The sequence below is a fragment of the Oratosquilla oratoria genome, chromosome 36 (genome assembly GCF_046742065.1).
Source record: "Oratosquilla oratoria isolate Oo_2021 chromosome 36, ASM4674206v1, whole genome shotgun sequence".
Classification (NCBI taxonomy): Eukaryota; Metazoa; Arthropoda; class Malacostraca; order Stomatopoda; family Squillidae; genus Oratosquilla; species Oratosquilla oratoria.
The window spans coordinates 31,160,125-31,173,239 of NC_134812.1; the positions used below are offsets into that span (position 1 = coordinate 31,160,125).

A 13,115-nucleotide genomic window follows, 5' to 3' on the forward strand; every position below is an offset into this window, starting at 1 on the left:
AAAACTCAAAGCTCATATATGGCCCAATCTTTGGGTAACACTGACCTTACACACACAACACCTAACTCCTTGCCCAACAGTTTGAGTGCTGGCTCATTGTGAAGCTGAAATTTTTTCAGCCCTGGACAGGACTTTAACTCGGATCACTGAATTAGTAGTTGTGAATGGTACCACTGCATCATCAAGCCATGTATGTAAATACATACATATGTATCTATATATAAATACATACATACATACATATACCAAGGCTTTTTCCCCCTTCCAAGGGAGGTAGCCAAAAAGGGAAAGGCATAAAAACACTCCTACCCATTTCATCCCTAAATACACTCCACACCCCTCCCACCCTTCCTCTCATCTGAGCACCTCCTGGATGACGGGTCATCCCTGCACCCTGCCCACCGCCCTGGGTCAGAAGCAGTGTCGCAAGACACAGTACATCCACAGCGAGGCCGCTTCATTTAATCGGCGACCCCCCCTCTCCGTCCCCCTTTGCATATAAGGCGAGGACGGGGAGAAATCCCTTCGGGCTGCGTCAAAATTTACTCACACATACTACCCCACCCCCCACTTCCCCGCCCATTCCTCCTCATGCAGTCACAACATCATCCATATACAACCATTCTCCACTCACCTCTGTCTTCCGTCCTCTCCCTTCCTTCCTCAACAGACATTCCCCTCTTCCCCAAAGCCCCCTTCACCCCATCCATCCACCTCATCCTAGGACGTCCCCTCATGTTCACTCCCTCCACATCTGCCTTCCATACCTCTTTTACTAGTCTTTCTTCACTCATTCTTTCCATGTGTCCAAACCATCCTAATATTCTTTCATCAACCCTATCTCCCAAATCCTTTTTCACCCCTGTTCTCCTCCTCACCTCCTCATTTCTCACTCTATCTAGCCTAGTAACCCCCACCATACTTCTCAGACACCTCATCTCAAACACATTCAAACTCCTTCTCTCTTCTTCTCTTATGTTCCACGTTTCTGCCCCATACAGTGCTGTTGGCACAATCACTCCTTCATACAGTCTCCTCTTCGCATCCATTCCCAAATGTCTATTCCTCATTACACTCTTTAAACCACCAAGGCATTTACTCGCTTCTCTCAATCTACATTCTACCTCCACCTTCACTCCACCTTTTCCTGCTACACTTGCACCCAAGTATCTAAAACTATCCACTTCCTCCAGTCGCTCTCCCTTAATGTTCACTTCCAGTCTACTGCCACTTTCACCCCTTGTACATCTCATCACCTTACTTTTACCCACATTTATCTTTAGCTTTCTTCTATCACATACTCTCCCAAACTCTGCCACCAGCTTCCTCAATCCCTCCTCTGACCCTGCCACAAGCGCAGTGTCGTCCGCAAACAACAGCTGGCTCACCTCCCACTTTTCTCCATTTTCTTTAACCATCTCCAATCCCTGACTCACTACCCTAGCATTCACCTCTCGCACCACCCCATCCATGTATAAGTTGAACAGCCAGGGCAACATAACGCATCCTTGACGAAGTCCCACCTTTACTTCAAACCACTCACTCTCTCCATTTCTAATCCTAACACATGCTCTACTACTCTCATAAAAACTCTTGACAGCTCCCAAAAGTGACCACTTTGGTGTTATGCTCTGGATCTGATGTGGAAAGGTCACTTTTGATGAGGTCGAATAATATAAAGTTTAAAGTTAGTCACACAATGCAACTTTACTTGCTGCTACAAGTAGCAGCAACTACCAGCCACATGATAGTCACAGAAGACAGATTTACCCACCACCACTTGTAACAGTGATTCAACTACCCAACCATCTTGCAGTCTAGTAGTCCCATGCCTTTTGTGCAGACTACAGATATGTCATGTGTCAGGTGCCAGGTTTTAAATCAATTAATCCAGTTAGTATGTGCCAAAATGGGACAAGAACTGCTAGACAAACTTGGAACTAAAGGAAAATAAGTATAAACCCCCCTTTGATTTTCAGTCCTACAAATAAATGAAATCTAAAACTCCTGGTATTTACCAAATTTGAGGACGATTGCCTTCCAGATGTAACACTTCTCCAAAAGGTATCTGCTTTCTAAAACCAACGAGCTTTGGTTTATCAACGTTATCAGTTCCGGCTCCACTTTCCATAGATATATTCACCTTGTTCACTTCATACCATAGATACACACATACATATACCAAGGCTTTTTCCCCCTTACAAGGGAGGTAACCAAAAAGAAAAAGGCATAAAATCATTCCCACCCACTCCATCCCTAAATACACTCCACTCCCCTCCACCCTCCCTCTCATCTTAGCACCTCATGGATGACGGGTCATCCCTGCACCTTGTCCACTGCCCTGGGTCAGTGGCAGTGTCACAAGTCACAGCACATCCACAGCAAGGCCGTTTCATTCAATCGGCGACCCCCCCTCTCCGTTCAACATGTTTAGCTATTGTAGATCTTTAGTCGCCGATTTAATGAAGCGGCCTTGCTGTGGATGACCCGTCATCCAGGAGGTGCTAAGATAAGAGGGAGGGTGGAGGGGTGTGGAGTGTATTCAGGGATGGAATGGGTGGAAATGATTTTATGCCTTTTCCTTTTTGGCTACCTCCCTCGTAAGGGGGAAAAAGCCTTGGTATATGTATGTATGTATGTATGTAGATCTTTAGTTGCCAGTTGGACTTGCTGGTGATGAATATCCTATCACACTTGACAACTATCAGTTGCAGCTACTGCAATAAGAGAGTAAAGCCGCCTCATAACTGCAGCTTAAGTATTCTTGGGTCAGGGTTGTTGGTCCTTGCTGTGGTGCTGTGTCTTGCTGCATTGTTCCTGATCCAAGAAGAGGGTGGGGAATAGGAATGGCCCTTCATCTACAAGAATAAGATACATACATACATATACCAAGGCTTCTTCCCCCTTACCAGGGAGGTAGCCAAAAAGGACAAGGCATAAAATCATTCCCACCCATTCCATCCCCGAAAACACTCCACACCCCTCCACCCTCCCTCCCATCTTAGCACCTCCTAGATGACGGGTCATCCCTGCACCCTGTCCACTGCCCTGGGTCAGAAGCAGTGTCGCAGGACACAGCACATCCACAGCAAGGCCGCTTCATTAAATCGGCGACCCCCCCTCTCCGATAAAAGGAACATAAAATGGGTGTTAGATGGATGAGGGATGGATGTATGCCTTGGCTGGGTCACCACCCTCCCCCTGCAAGGGGAAGAGAGCCTTTTCGTATATCTAGCCATATACCAAAAAGACTCTTCCCCTTCATAGGGGAGGTAACCAGCTAAGGTATGCACCCACCCTCAACCCATCCCATACCCACTTTTGGTATTTGTATGTTCTCTTGGTCTCTCAACTGTGCACTTTTTTAGAGACATATATTTCATTGTTTTGGATTACTCTGCACTGTCTACCAGCAAAGAAATCTGTTAGCCATTTCTGGTTACAGTTCTGGATGTCTTTCTGTATGATCTTTTTGGTAGTATGTGTCTGGCAACTTTATCAAATGCGAAGTGTCAAAAGTATGAGACTAATCAAAGTTACTTGGATCATGCACAAGTGGTTAAAAGATACAGTTGTTTTTAATCAATTTTATTATAAAAGGAACTTCTACAAAGAGATCCCTAATTCTACTTAAATACGTAAGACATATAAAAGTTGACGACACCTATTCCACTTCCTTAAGAAACCTGAAACCACTTGAAATTTCCTGGAATGTTGTCCTGTCCTCAACATTTTGCACCAATAGCAAAATTAAATTTATGTTTTACTTTCTTTTTCACCTATGGCTGATATAAAAGGCTCAAATAATATGAATGACAAAACTTCCGATGGACAAAATCCTTTAAAAATAATATTTTAAAAAATACATTATAAATAAATCTTAAGAGAAACCACTTTTAATGAGGTCTGGTAAAGCTTACATCAAGTCCCAAGAATTGCCGGGTGTTCCTTTGTTATGAAGGTAAAAAAAAAGCTTATCATCTTTAGCTACAGGATGACGACTACCACGATAGTTACTCAATTACCTGGATGTTCGTTTAGATTAAGTATCATTCTCTCAAACAGGAACCTATGTGAAGAACATTACCATCAAAAGCATTTCCAGCTTTTAATCTTTGGCAATCTGAATTTGGGCGCATTTCATACTTCTGCTTACAAATACCTTCCACTTTACCTACCATATCAGTTATAGCATTGGAAATGTGACGTTTTCAGAAACAACTAAACTGACTGCCTTCTCTGTTCTGCCATTTTTCCAAAGTTGTGGCAAAGAACTGTTCCCAACCTAGGAAGCTTTGGATCTTTGTCAACAGTCCTTTCTTTCAGTGATCCATTTAGGCATTTGCTCAAAGGAAAATGCCAAACCTGAAGTTAAGATCATAACAAAAGAAAATATATTGTATCCCTCAATTCTCCTCCTCAGTTTTTCCTCACTCCACCTTCTTCTTTTTCCTTCCTCTTCCGTCTGGTGTCCCTGCTGAAATGCGCTTCCCACTGCGGATAACAGTGGAGCCCTTGGGCCTACCTTTCTTCCGTTCAGCCCGCTCCTTCTCTTCCAGCTCTTGGTTTTCACGTTCAATAAGGGTGATAAGAGTGTTGCATCGTCTCTGCAACTCCAATGCTGTTCGACTTTTGATGAACCAGTCAAAGCGGAATTGAGGAGCAGATCTGGAGTAAAAACATGAGACAAAGATAAATCAAGTGTCAATCAAGACAAATGAAGTAAAGATACATTTCAAATTTATTACATACATACATCAATATAAAGTCAGCCATTTAAGGTTGTTTCATTGTTTAGCCATTTCTTATCAGAAGTTGTAACAATGAGAAAGAGAGAGAGAGAGAGAGAGAGAGAGAGAGAGAGAGAGAGAGAGAGAGAGAGAGAGGAAGAGAGAGAGAGGAAAAGAGAGAGGAAGAGAGGAAGAGATGCAGAGAGGGAGAGAGGAAGAGAGGAAGAGGGAGAGAGAGAGGAAGAGGGAGAGAGGAAGAGGGAGAGAGAGAGAGAGAGAGAGGAAGAGAGAGAGAGAGAGAGAGAGAGAGAGAGAGAGAGAGAGAGAGAGAGAGAGAGAGAGAGAGAGAGAGAGAGAGTGAGAGAGAATACAATTATGCCCACTTAAAAAAAAATTCAACCCCATATCCTTTCTCGATCATTTGACACTCCAACTCCCACATTTCTCCATCATCTTCATTCACATCTACCAGTTCTTCTAAGCAGTCCTTCCATCTTTCCACAACCTCAACTTCTTTTGTTAACTACCCTTTATTCGTATCATTAATCCTACTATCCATCTTTGACTGTTCCACTTTAGTGACCTGCTTCCAGTTAACTTAATTTTCTTTACATTGCTCTGAGATTCTTTGTATTTATCTGTCATCATTTTCACATTAGTACAACATCACTTCCTGTCTTCTTTCGACCCTACATATCTTAAACTGCACTTTCCGCCTATAGTTTACATTTCCTCACTTTTCTTTTCCACATTTGTTCTAGCTCCTCCCTGCAACAGCCAGTTCCTCCCCACCCTATCCCAACCACTAAGGTTCTAGTCAGTAGAAATATTATACGGCTTCCTTGGTGTTCAAGTCTAGCAGGTTCACCTCTTTTATAGGGGAGGTAGCAAGCCAGAATGGACTAAATGTAACTCTCATGACAACTTAAATATGTGCAATGAATTTTCATCTTACCTGACAGCAGCCCTGAGTTCTTCATATACATTTTCTTTATCAAAGCCAAGTTTGTGTAACATACACACAAGGAAGCGGTCTTCCTCTTCCGTGTAGTTCTTGCCCTTGTTGGTGCCATAGGAGATACGCAACTGATGGAATGGAGCGCGATACCGGGCCATCTGCAAATTGTACCAAAGGATTAAAGGCTGATGCAAGTCAGCAGAATGAGGCAGGAAAGCAAGAGGCAAGAAGGTAGGAAAGGATGACAGTCCATGCATGTAAGTCAGGACTGCCTAATTATCAGTATGGGATCAATGATGGATATTCACTTGCTATGGTCCTATGAGATGAAGTCAAGAGGATCTTCACCCTGCTTTTCATCTCCAAAGGCCCATAACATACATACATATACCAAAGGCTTTTTCCCCCTTACACAGGGGGTAGCCAAAAAGAAAAAGGCATAGAAACCACTCCCACCCATTCCATTTCCTATATATTCCATATATATCCTATATAACAACAAATAATAAATAAAAAGCAGCACACAAAAATATTCAAACTATACCCAGAGATTTGAGAATGCGACAAATTACGCACAATATGTAATGCAATCCATCATAACAATCAATATCAATATCAACTACGACTGTCCCTCCGTTATGCTGTCCCCCAACCCCTTGTTGCTGTCCTGTACCATTTCTCTGAGTATTCTCTTTCTGATTGGGGGAATTCCCTGTGGTGGGGGAAAAGAATACTGCCACCAAGTTTTCCCACTTGGATCGTAAGAGGCGAGAAGAAAGGGACGGGGAGAGGGACTAGGCATCCTTCTCCCTGTAGCCCCAAGGGGCAACTTCCTAAAGCAAAAAGAAAAGGCATAAGGGGTGCTGGCGGGCCTCGGGCCAGCACCCTAAGGTTTGGGTCTTTTAATGTGCGTGGATGTGGTACAGATGAGAGTAAAAGGGAAGAGATAGGTAGTATGTTTGTGAGAAGAAAGTTGGATGTGTTGGCTTTGAGTGAAACTAAGTTGAAAGGGAAGGGTGAGTGTATGTTTGGGAGTGTAAGTGGGAGGTTATCAGGAGTGAAGAGAGGGCGAGGGAGGGAAGGGGTGGCTATTCTAGTAAGTGAGGAGATAGGTAAAGGGATAGTGGAGTGGAAGGAGGTTTCCTCAAGGATAATGTGGATGAAGGTGAAACTGGGTAAGGAGATGTGGGTCTTTGTAAGTGCATATGGGCCGGGCAGTGAGAAGAGCATGGAAGAAAGGGAGGCCTTTTGGATAGATGTAAATGAGTGCATAGAGGGTTTAGGAAGAAATGTCAATGTAATAGTACTGGGAGACCTTAATGCTAGAGTGGGAAATGGTCCAATCGATGGAGTGGTTGGGAAGTGTGGAGTTCCAGGAAAGAATCGTAGTGGAGAGTTGATGGTGGAAATGTGTCTAGAAAGAGAGTTGATGATAGCAAATACAGTGTTTCGGAAGAAAGTCAAGCATAAGTACACATGGGAGAGGGTGGTGGAGGGAAGGGTGGTAGATAGAGCGCTAATGGATTATGTAGTGGTAAATAGGATTATGATAGGAAGAGTTAAGGATGTACATGTGCTAAGGGGAGAGGGTGGGGGAATATCAGATCATTTTTTGGTGGAAGGTAAGTTGAGAGTGGAGGATAGATGGAGGAGGAAAGGGACAAAAGGTAGGGAGGTTCTTAGAGTGAACTCCTTGAATGAAAAGGAAAAGGAGAAGGAGTACGAAAAGAAGCTGAAGGAGGAGTGGGAGGGAGTAAAGGATAGAGCAGAGATGGGTGTGGAGGAGGAATGGGGATGGTTCAAGGAGGGAGTCTTAAAGTGTGCAAGGATGGTGTGTGGAACAAGAAGGACAGGGGGAAATAGAAGAAAGGGTAGTGAATGGTGGGATGAGGAAACAAAGAAGGTTGTAGAAGAAAAGAAGCGAGCATTCACAGATTGGTTACAAAAGAGGACAGGGGAGTCATATGAGACGTACAAAGAAAAGAAAAGAGAAGTAAAGCAAAAGGTAAAGGAGGCAAAGAGGAGAGCAGATGTGAAATGGGGTAGGAGTATGACAGAAAATTTTGAAAGTAATAAAAAGATGTTTTGGAAAGAAATTAAGAGAGGAAGAGGAGGCGAATCAAGTAGGGAAGAAAAGGTAAAAGGTACAGATGGAGAGTTGATAATGGAAGAGATGGCAGTGAGGGGAAGATGGGCAGAATATTTTAGGGAGTTGCTGAATGTGAAGGAGGATAGAGAAGGAAAGATAGCTGCAGTGGGAAATACGAAGAAAATGAGAGTGATGAGTGAGGAGAATGGAGGAGAAATAAGGAAGGATGAGGTGAAGGCAGTTGTAAAGATGATGAAAGCAGGTAAGGCACCTGGTCTGGATGGATGTCATGCAGAATGTCTGAAAAAGGGAGGTTCAGTGATGGTGGACTGGTTGGTGAGATTATTTAATGTTTGCTGGAGAGAGGGTAGAGTACCGGAGGACTGGAGTAGTGCCTGTATAGTTCCTCTTTACAAGGGAAAAGGGGACAAGTGTGAATGTAGTAATTTCAGAGGGATTAGCCTGTTGAGTGTAGTAGGGAAGGCTTATGGGAGAATCTTAATTGAGAGGATTAGGAGAGGAACAGAAGGAGTAATTGGTGAGGAACAGTGTGGATTTAGGAGGGGTAGAAGTTGTGTAGATCAGATCTTTGTGGTAAGACAGATATGTGAGAAAGCTATAGGAAAGGGGAAGGATGTTTTTTGGGCTTTTATGGATCTGGAAAAGGCTTATGATAGGGTAGACAGAAAGGCACTGTGGGAGGTTATGCAGATTTATGGGATAGGAGGAAAGCTTTTGGGAGCTGTCAAGAGTTTTTATGTGAGTAGTAGAGCATGTGTTAGGATTGGAAATGGAGAGAGTGAGTGGTTTGAAGTAAAGGTGGGACTTCGTCAAGGATGCGTTATGTCGCCCTGGCTGTTCAACTTATACATGGATGGGGTGGTGCGAGAGGTGAATGCTAGGGTAGTGAGTCAGGGATTGGAGATGGTTAAAGAAAATGGAGAAAAGTGGGAGGTGAGCCAGCTGTTGTTTGCGGACGACACTGCGCTTGTGGCAGGGTCAGAGGAGGGATTGAGGAAGCTGGTGGCAGAGTTTGGGAGAGTATGTGATAGAAGAAAGCTAAAGATAAATGTGGGTAAAAGTAAGGTGATGAGATGTACAAGGGGTGAAAGTGGCAGTAGACTGGAAGTGAACATTAAGGGAGAGCGACTGGAGGAAGTGGATAGTTTTAGATACTTGGGTGCAAGTGTAGCAGGAAAAGGTGGAGTGAAGGTGGAGGTAGAATGTAGATTGAGAGAAGCGAGTAAATGCCTTGGTGGTTTAACCCCTTCCATACGGTGCCGCACACGTAGGCGTCATGAGGAGCAAGTGGATTCGCGACGCTGCCATATCGGCGTCTTGATTATATTTATTGTAGTCGCCCCTGTGTTTTTACATTCTCCCAAATGCGCCCTAAATCCCATTCTCTGTGGTTTTCAAAATTCGCGGGTGAAAGAGAGAACGATCGATATAAGCGGCGACTATATTTTATGACGCGAATATTATTTCGTTACGTCGTACGGCTGGCATTGGCTGCTGCCCGCGAGATTTAAGTCCCGTATTGAAGTGGTTAAAGAGTGTAATGAGGAATAGACATTTGGGAATGGATGCGAAGAGGAGACTGTATGAAGGAGTGATTGTGCCAACAGCACTGTATGGGGCAGAAACGTGGAACATAAGAGAAGAAGAGAGAAGGAGTTTGAATGTGTTTGAGATGAGGTGTCTGAGAAGTATGGTGGGGGTTACTAGGCTAGATAGAGTGAGAAATGAGGAGGTGAGGAGGAGAACAGGGGTGAAAAGGGATTTGGGAGATAGGGTTGATGAAAGAATATTAGGATGGTTTGGACACATGGAAAGAATGAGTGAAGAAAGACTAGTAAAAGAGGTATGGAAGGCAGATGTGGAGGGAGTGAACATGAGGGGACGTCCTAGGATGAGGTGGATGGATGGGGTGAAGGGGGCTTTGGGTAAGAGGGGAATGTCTGTTGAGGAAGGAAGGGAGAGGACGGAAGACAGAGGTGAGTGGAGAATGGTTGTATATGGATGATGTTGTGACTGCATGAGGAGAAATGGGCGGGGGGGTGGGGGGTGGGGTAGTATGTGTGAGTAAATTTTGACGCAGCCCGAAGGGATTTCTCCCCGTCCTCTCCTTATATGCAAAGGGGGACGGAGAGGGGGGGTCGCCGATTAAATGAAGCGGCCTTGCTGTGGATGTACTGTGTCCTGCGACACTGCTTCTGACCCAGGGCGGTGGGCAGGGTGCAGGGATGACCCGTCATCCAGGAGGTGCTCAGATGAGAGGAAGGGTGGGAGGGGTGTGGAGTGTATTTAGAGATGAAATGGGTGGGAGTGTTTTTATGCCTTTCCCTTTTTGGCTACCTCCCTTGGAAGGGGGAAAAAGCCTTGGTATATGTATGTATGTACCAACTGAGTGAGGCATGCAAAACTATTCACCACGTGGCATCATTCATACCCCACTCATTAAAGGAGGAATGCCTTGGATGCAGAAGCAATGTCTGTTAAACAAGGAAGATATGTTCAAAAGACAAAGTCAATGGAGAGATATTGTGAATGGATGATAGTTTGAAACAGCTGAAATGGATGTTCTCCTCATCTGCTCTGTAAGGTATTTTGAGTAGCTGAAGAGAGATTACCAGGTAATAAAGCAGTTTGGGGAAATTTGCACTGGGAGGGGCATCAAATGAGTTTAAATGTATAAGTGGAAGCGAGATTTAAAACACACACAAACAAACACACACAGGGAGAGAGAGAGAGAGAGAGAGAGAGAGAGAGAGAGAGAGAGAGAGAGAGAGAGGAGAGAGAGAGAGGAGAGAGAGAGGAGAGAGAGAGGAGAGAGAGAGGAGAGAGAGAGGAGAGAGAAGAGAGGAGAGAAAAGAGAGGAGAGAAAAGAGAGGAGAGAGAAAAGAGGAGAGAGAGAGAGAGAGAGAGAGAGAGAGAGAGAGAGAGAGAGAGAGAGAGAGGAGAGAAAAGAGGAGAGAAAAGAGAGAAGAGAAAAAGAAAGGAGAGAAAGGAGAGGAGAGAAAAGAGAGGAGAGAAAAGAGAGGAGAGAAAAGAGAGGAGAGAAAAGAGAGGAGAGAGAGACAGAAGGAGAGAGCAAGACAAGGAGAGGGAGAGAGAGACAAGGAGAGGGAGAGAGAGACAAGGAGAGAGAGAGAGAGAGACAAGGAGAGAGAGAGACAAGGAGAGAGAGAGAGAGAGAGAGAGAGAGAGAGAGAGAGAGAGACAAGGAGAGAGAGAGAGAGAAGGAGAGAGAGACAAGGAGAGAGAGACAAGGAGAGAGAGACAAGGAGAGAGAGACAAGGAGAGAGAGAGAGAGAGAGAGAGAGAGAGAGAGAGAGAGAGAGAGAGAGAGAGAGAGAGAGAGAGAGAAACTGAAAAAATATAGGTATATTTAACAGACATGGAGAACATCCTTATGGGCCCAGTCCTTCCCTCGTCAGTTTTCAACAATTCTATTTACCATCTTTTGCACTCTCTTTTTCCTGTTCAAGAGATATTCTTTCTTCTTGCATCCAATACCCTCTTCACCCTGCCCATCCATCACATTCTTGGTCTTTCCCCTTGAGTTCCCTCCATTCACTTCTACCTTCTACACTTCACCCCATACCATACAACACATAATGGAAGACACAAACAACACAACATACACTCTATAAAGGATTTGTGGGATAACCCTGTTTCAGCTGTGGCATTCCTTGGGGAGACGGGACTGCTCGGACAGACAGTCTAGGGAACGACAACAACAACAACAACTCTTTTCAATAGCCTTTCTTCATTCATTCTTTTCTTATGCCCAAACCATCTCGGCATACTTTGATCAACCCTATCTATTTCTTCATTTCTAGATAATTCCCCACCTTGGCATCAAGAGCTTTCTTAATGGAAGCCCTCCGCTGGATCTTGGCTTCTCCTCGTTCAATTTGAGCAAGGATCCTATCACAGTCTTGGAGCTCTGAGCACCGTTCCCAGAATACTGCAGAGTACTCCATAACTTCCTCTGGAGTTTTGCCTTCTACATCCTGAGAACAAAATTGGTCATCATATTATTAGTAAAAAAGTATCCTTCATAAGGACATACCTCCATTGTCCTATTTTTATTTCATTCTTTTCATGACTATAAATGATCAAATATAATGAAAGGTCAAAGGGTCCATGACAAAACATATTTTCAGTTACAACAGTTTATCTAATAGTCCTCAAATTTAATACAGCATATACATATCTTGTCCCCGTCTCCTCATGGGGGGATGAAATGGGTAAAAATGACTTTGGCTACCTCCCTTGTAAGAGGGAAAAAGTCCTTGGGATATGTATTTACCTAGTTGTATTATACAGATCACCACGAGCATAGCTCCCTTCCTGTATCATACATACATATAAAGCCCTTGGTATATGTATGCATTATACGGGAAGGGAGTTATGCTCGTGGTGACCCGTCTTTGTATCTCTCACCATCAAGTGTTTTCTTAAAATATTGTATAGTGTTTGCACACACTGTTTCGTTGTCTAATCTATTCCATGTATCTATCACTCTGTATGTATATATGTATGTATATGTGTGTGTGTGTGTGTGTGTATGTATATATATATATAAACTAAAGAGGTCTCGACCTAAAGATAAACTCCTACAAATTAAAATAACGAGAAATGGACCTTTGATAATCACATAATGTCAAGATTAACAGGTTTACCTTTGCAATATTCTCAATGTCATCACGGCCATATTTCTCATTGGCTTTGATAAACTGATTAAAATCCCGTTTGCTCCAGTTCTGGAATCCCTGAGTCAACAATCGGTCCCGCTCTTCCATTTCCTCATCCGTCACAGACTCTGCTTCATCAATTTTCTTCTGCTCATCCTTCTGTATACGAGCAGAGTCTGCTCCAAATTCTGGATTCTTAGGTACCTGGAAGTGCAAAGAGAAACCATTTTAGTTACAAATTATCAAAGAACATGAGAATAACACTTAATCTCTGGATCAACTTTATCAACTTCAACTATATTTCCTTTATCTTTTTTATTACACATGAGAGCTGACAGTTAGTGATGGGTCCCCTCTGAGTCCTACTACTGTAAGCTGGTAAGACAGAAGACCCACAACAATATCAGACAGACATCAGACCGAAGTTTCTTCCGAGAAAAATCTACGAGATATTAGATGGGCATGGGATAGGTATGAGATGGGTGCACGTTTCGACTCAAAAAGGGCTTTCAATATGTATGTATAATATATGATCATCACATATATACATACACCCCAAATGGCCTCTTTCCCCTTACAAGGACATGACCAAGTCAAACCATACACTAACCCTACACCCATCTTATACTCATCTA

The 13,115-nt window shown here is 43.6% G+C and overlaps 1 protein-coding gene across 4 annotated transcripts in view; it reads right to left on the reverse strand.

The window, feature by feature from the left end:
- Positions 1–3,572: 3,572 nt before the first annotated feature.
- Positions 3,573–13,115, reverse strand: part of Iswi (nucleosome-remodeling ATPase imitation SWI) — a 41,198-nt gene continuing 31,655 nt past the window's right edge. For all 4 annotated transcript variants that reach the window (XM_076174517.1, XM_076174516.1, XM_076174515.1 and 1 more), the window contains 4 exons: positions 12,469–12,684; positions 11,635–11,796; positions 5,686–5,846; positions 3,573–4,668 (listed from right to left, as the gene is read on the reverse strand). In XM_076174517.1, the coding sequence (XP_076030632.1) occupies positions 4,431–4,668; positions 5,686–5,846; positions 11,635–11,796; positions 12,469–12,684 (777 nt within the window). In that variant the 3' untranslated portion in view covers positions 3,573–4,430. The remainder of the gene's footprint in view (positions 4,669–5,685; positions 5,847–11,634; positions 11,797–12,468; positions 12,685–13,115) is intronic.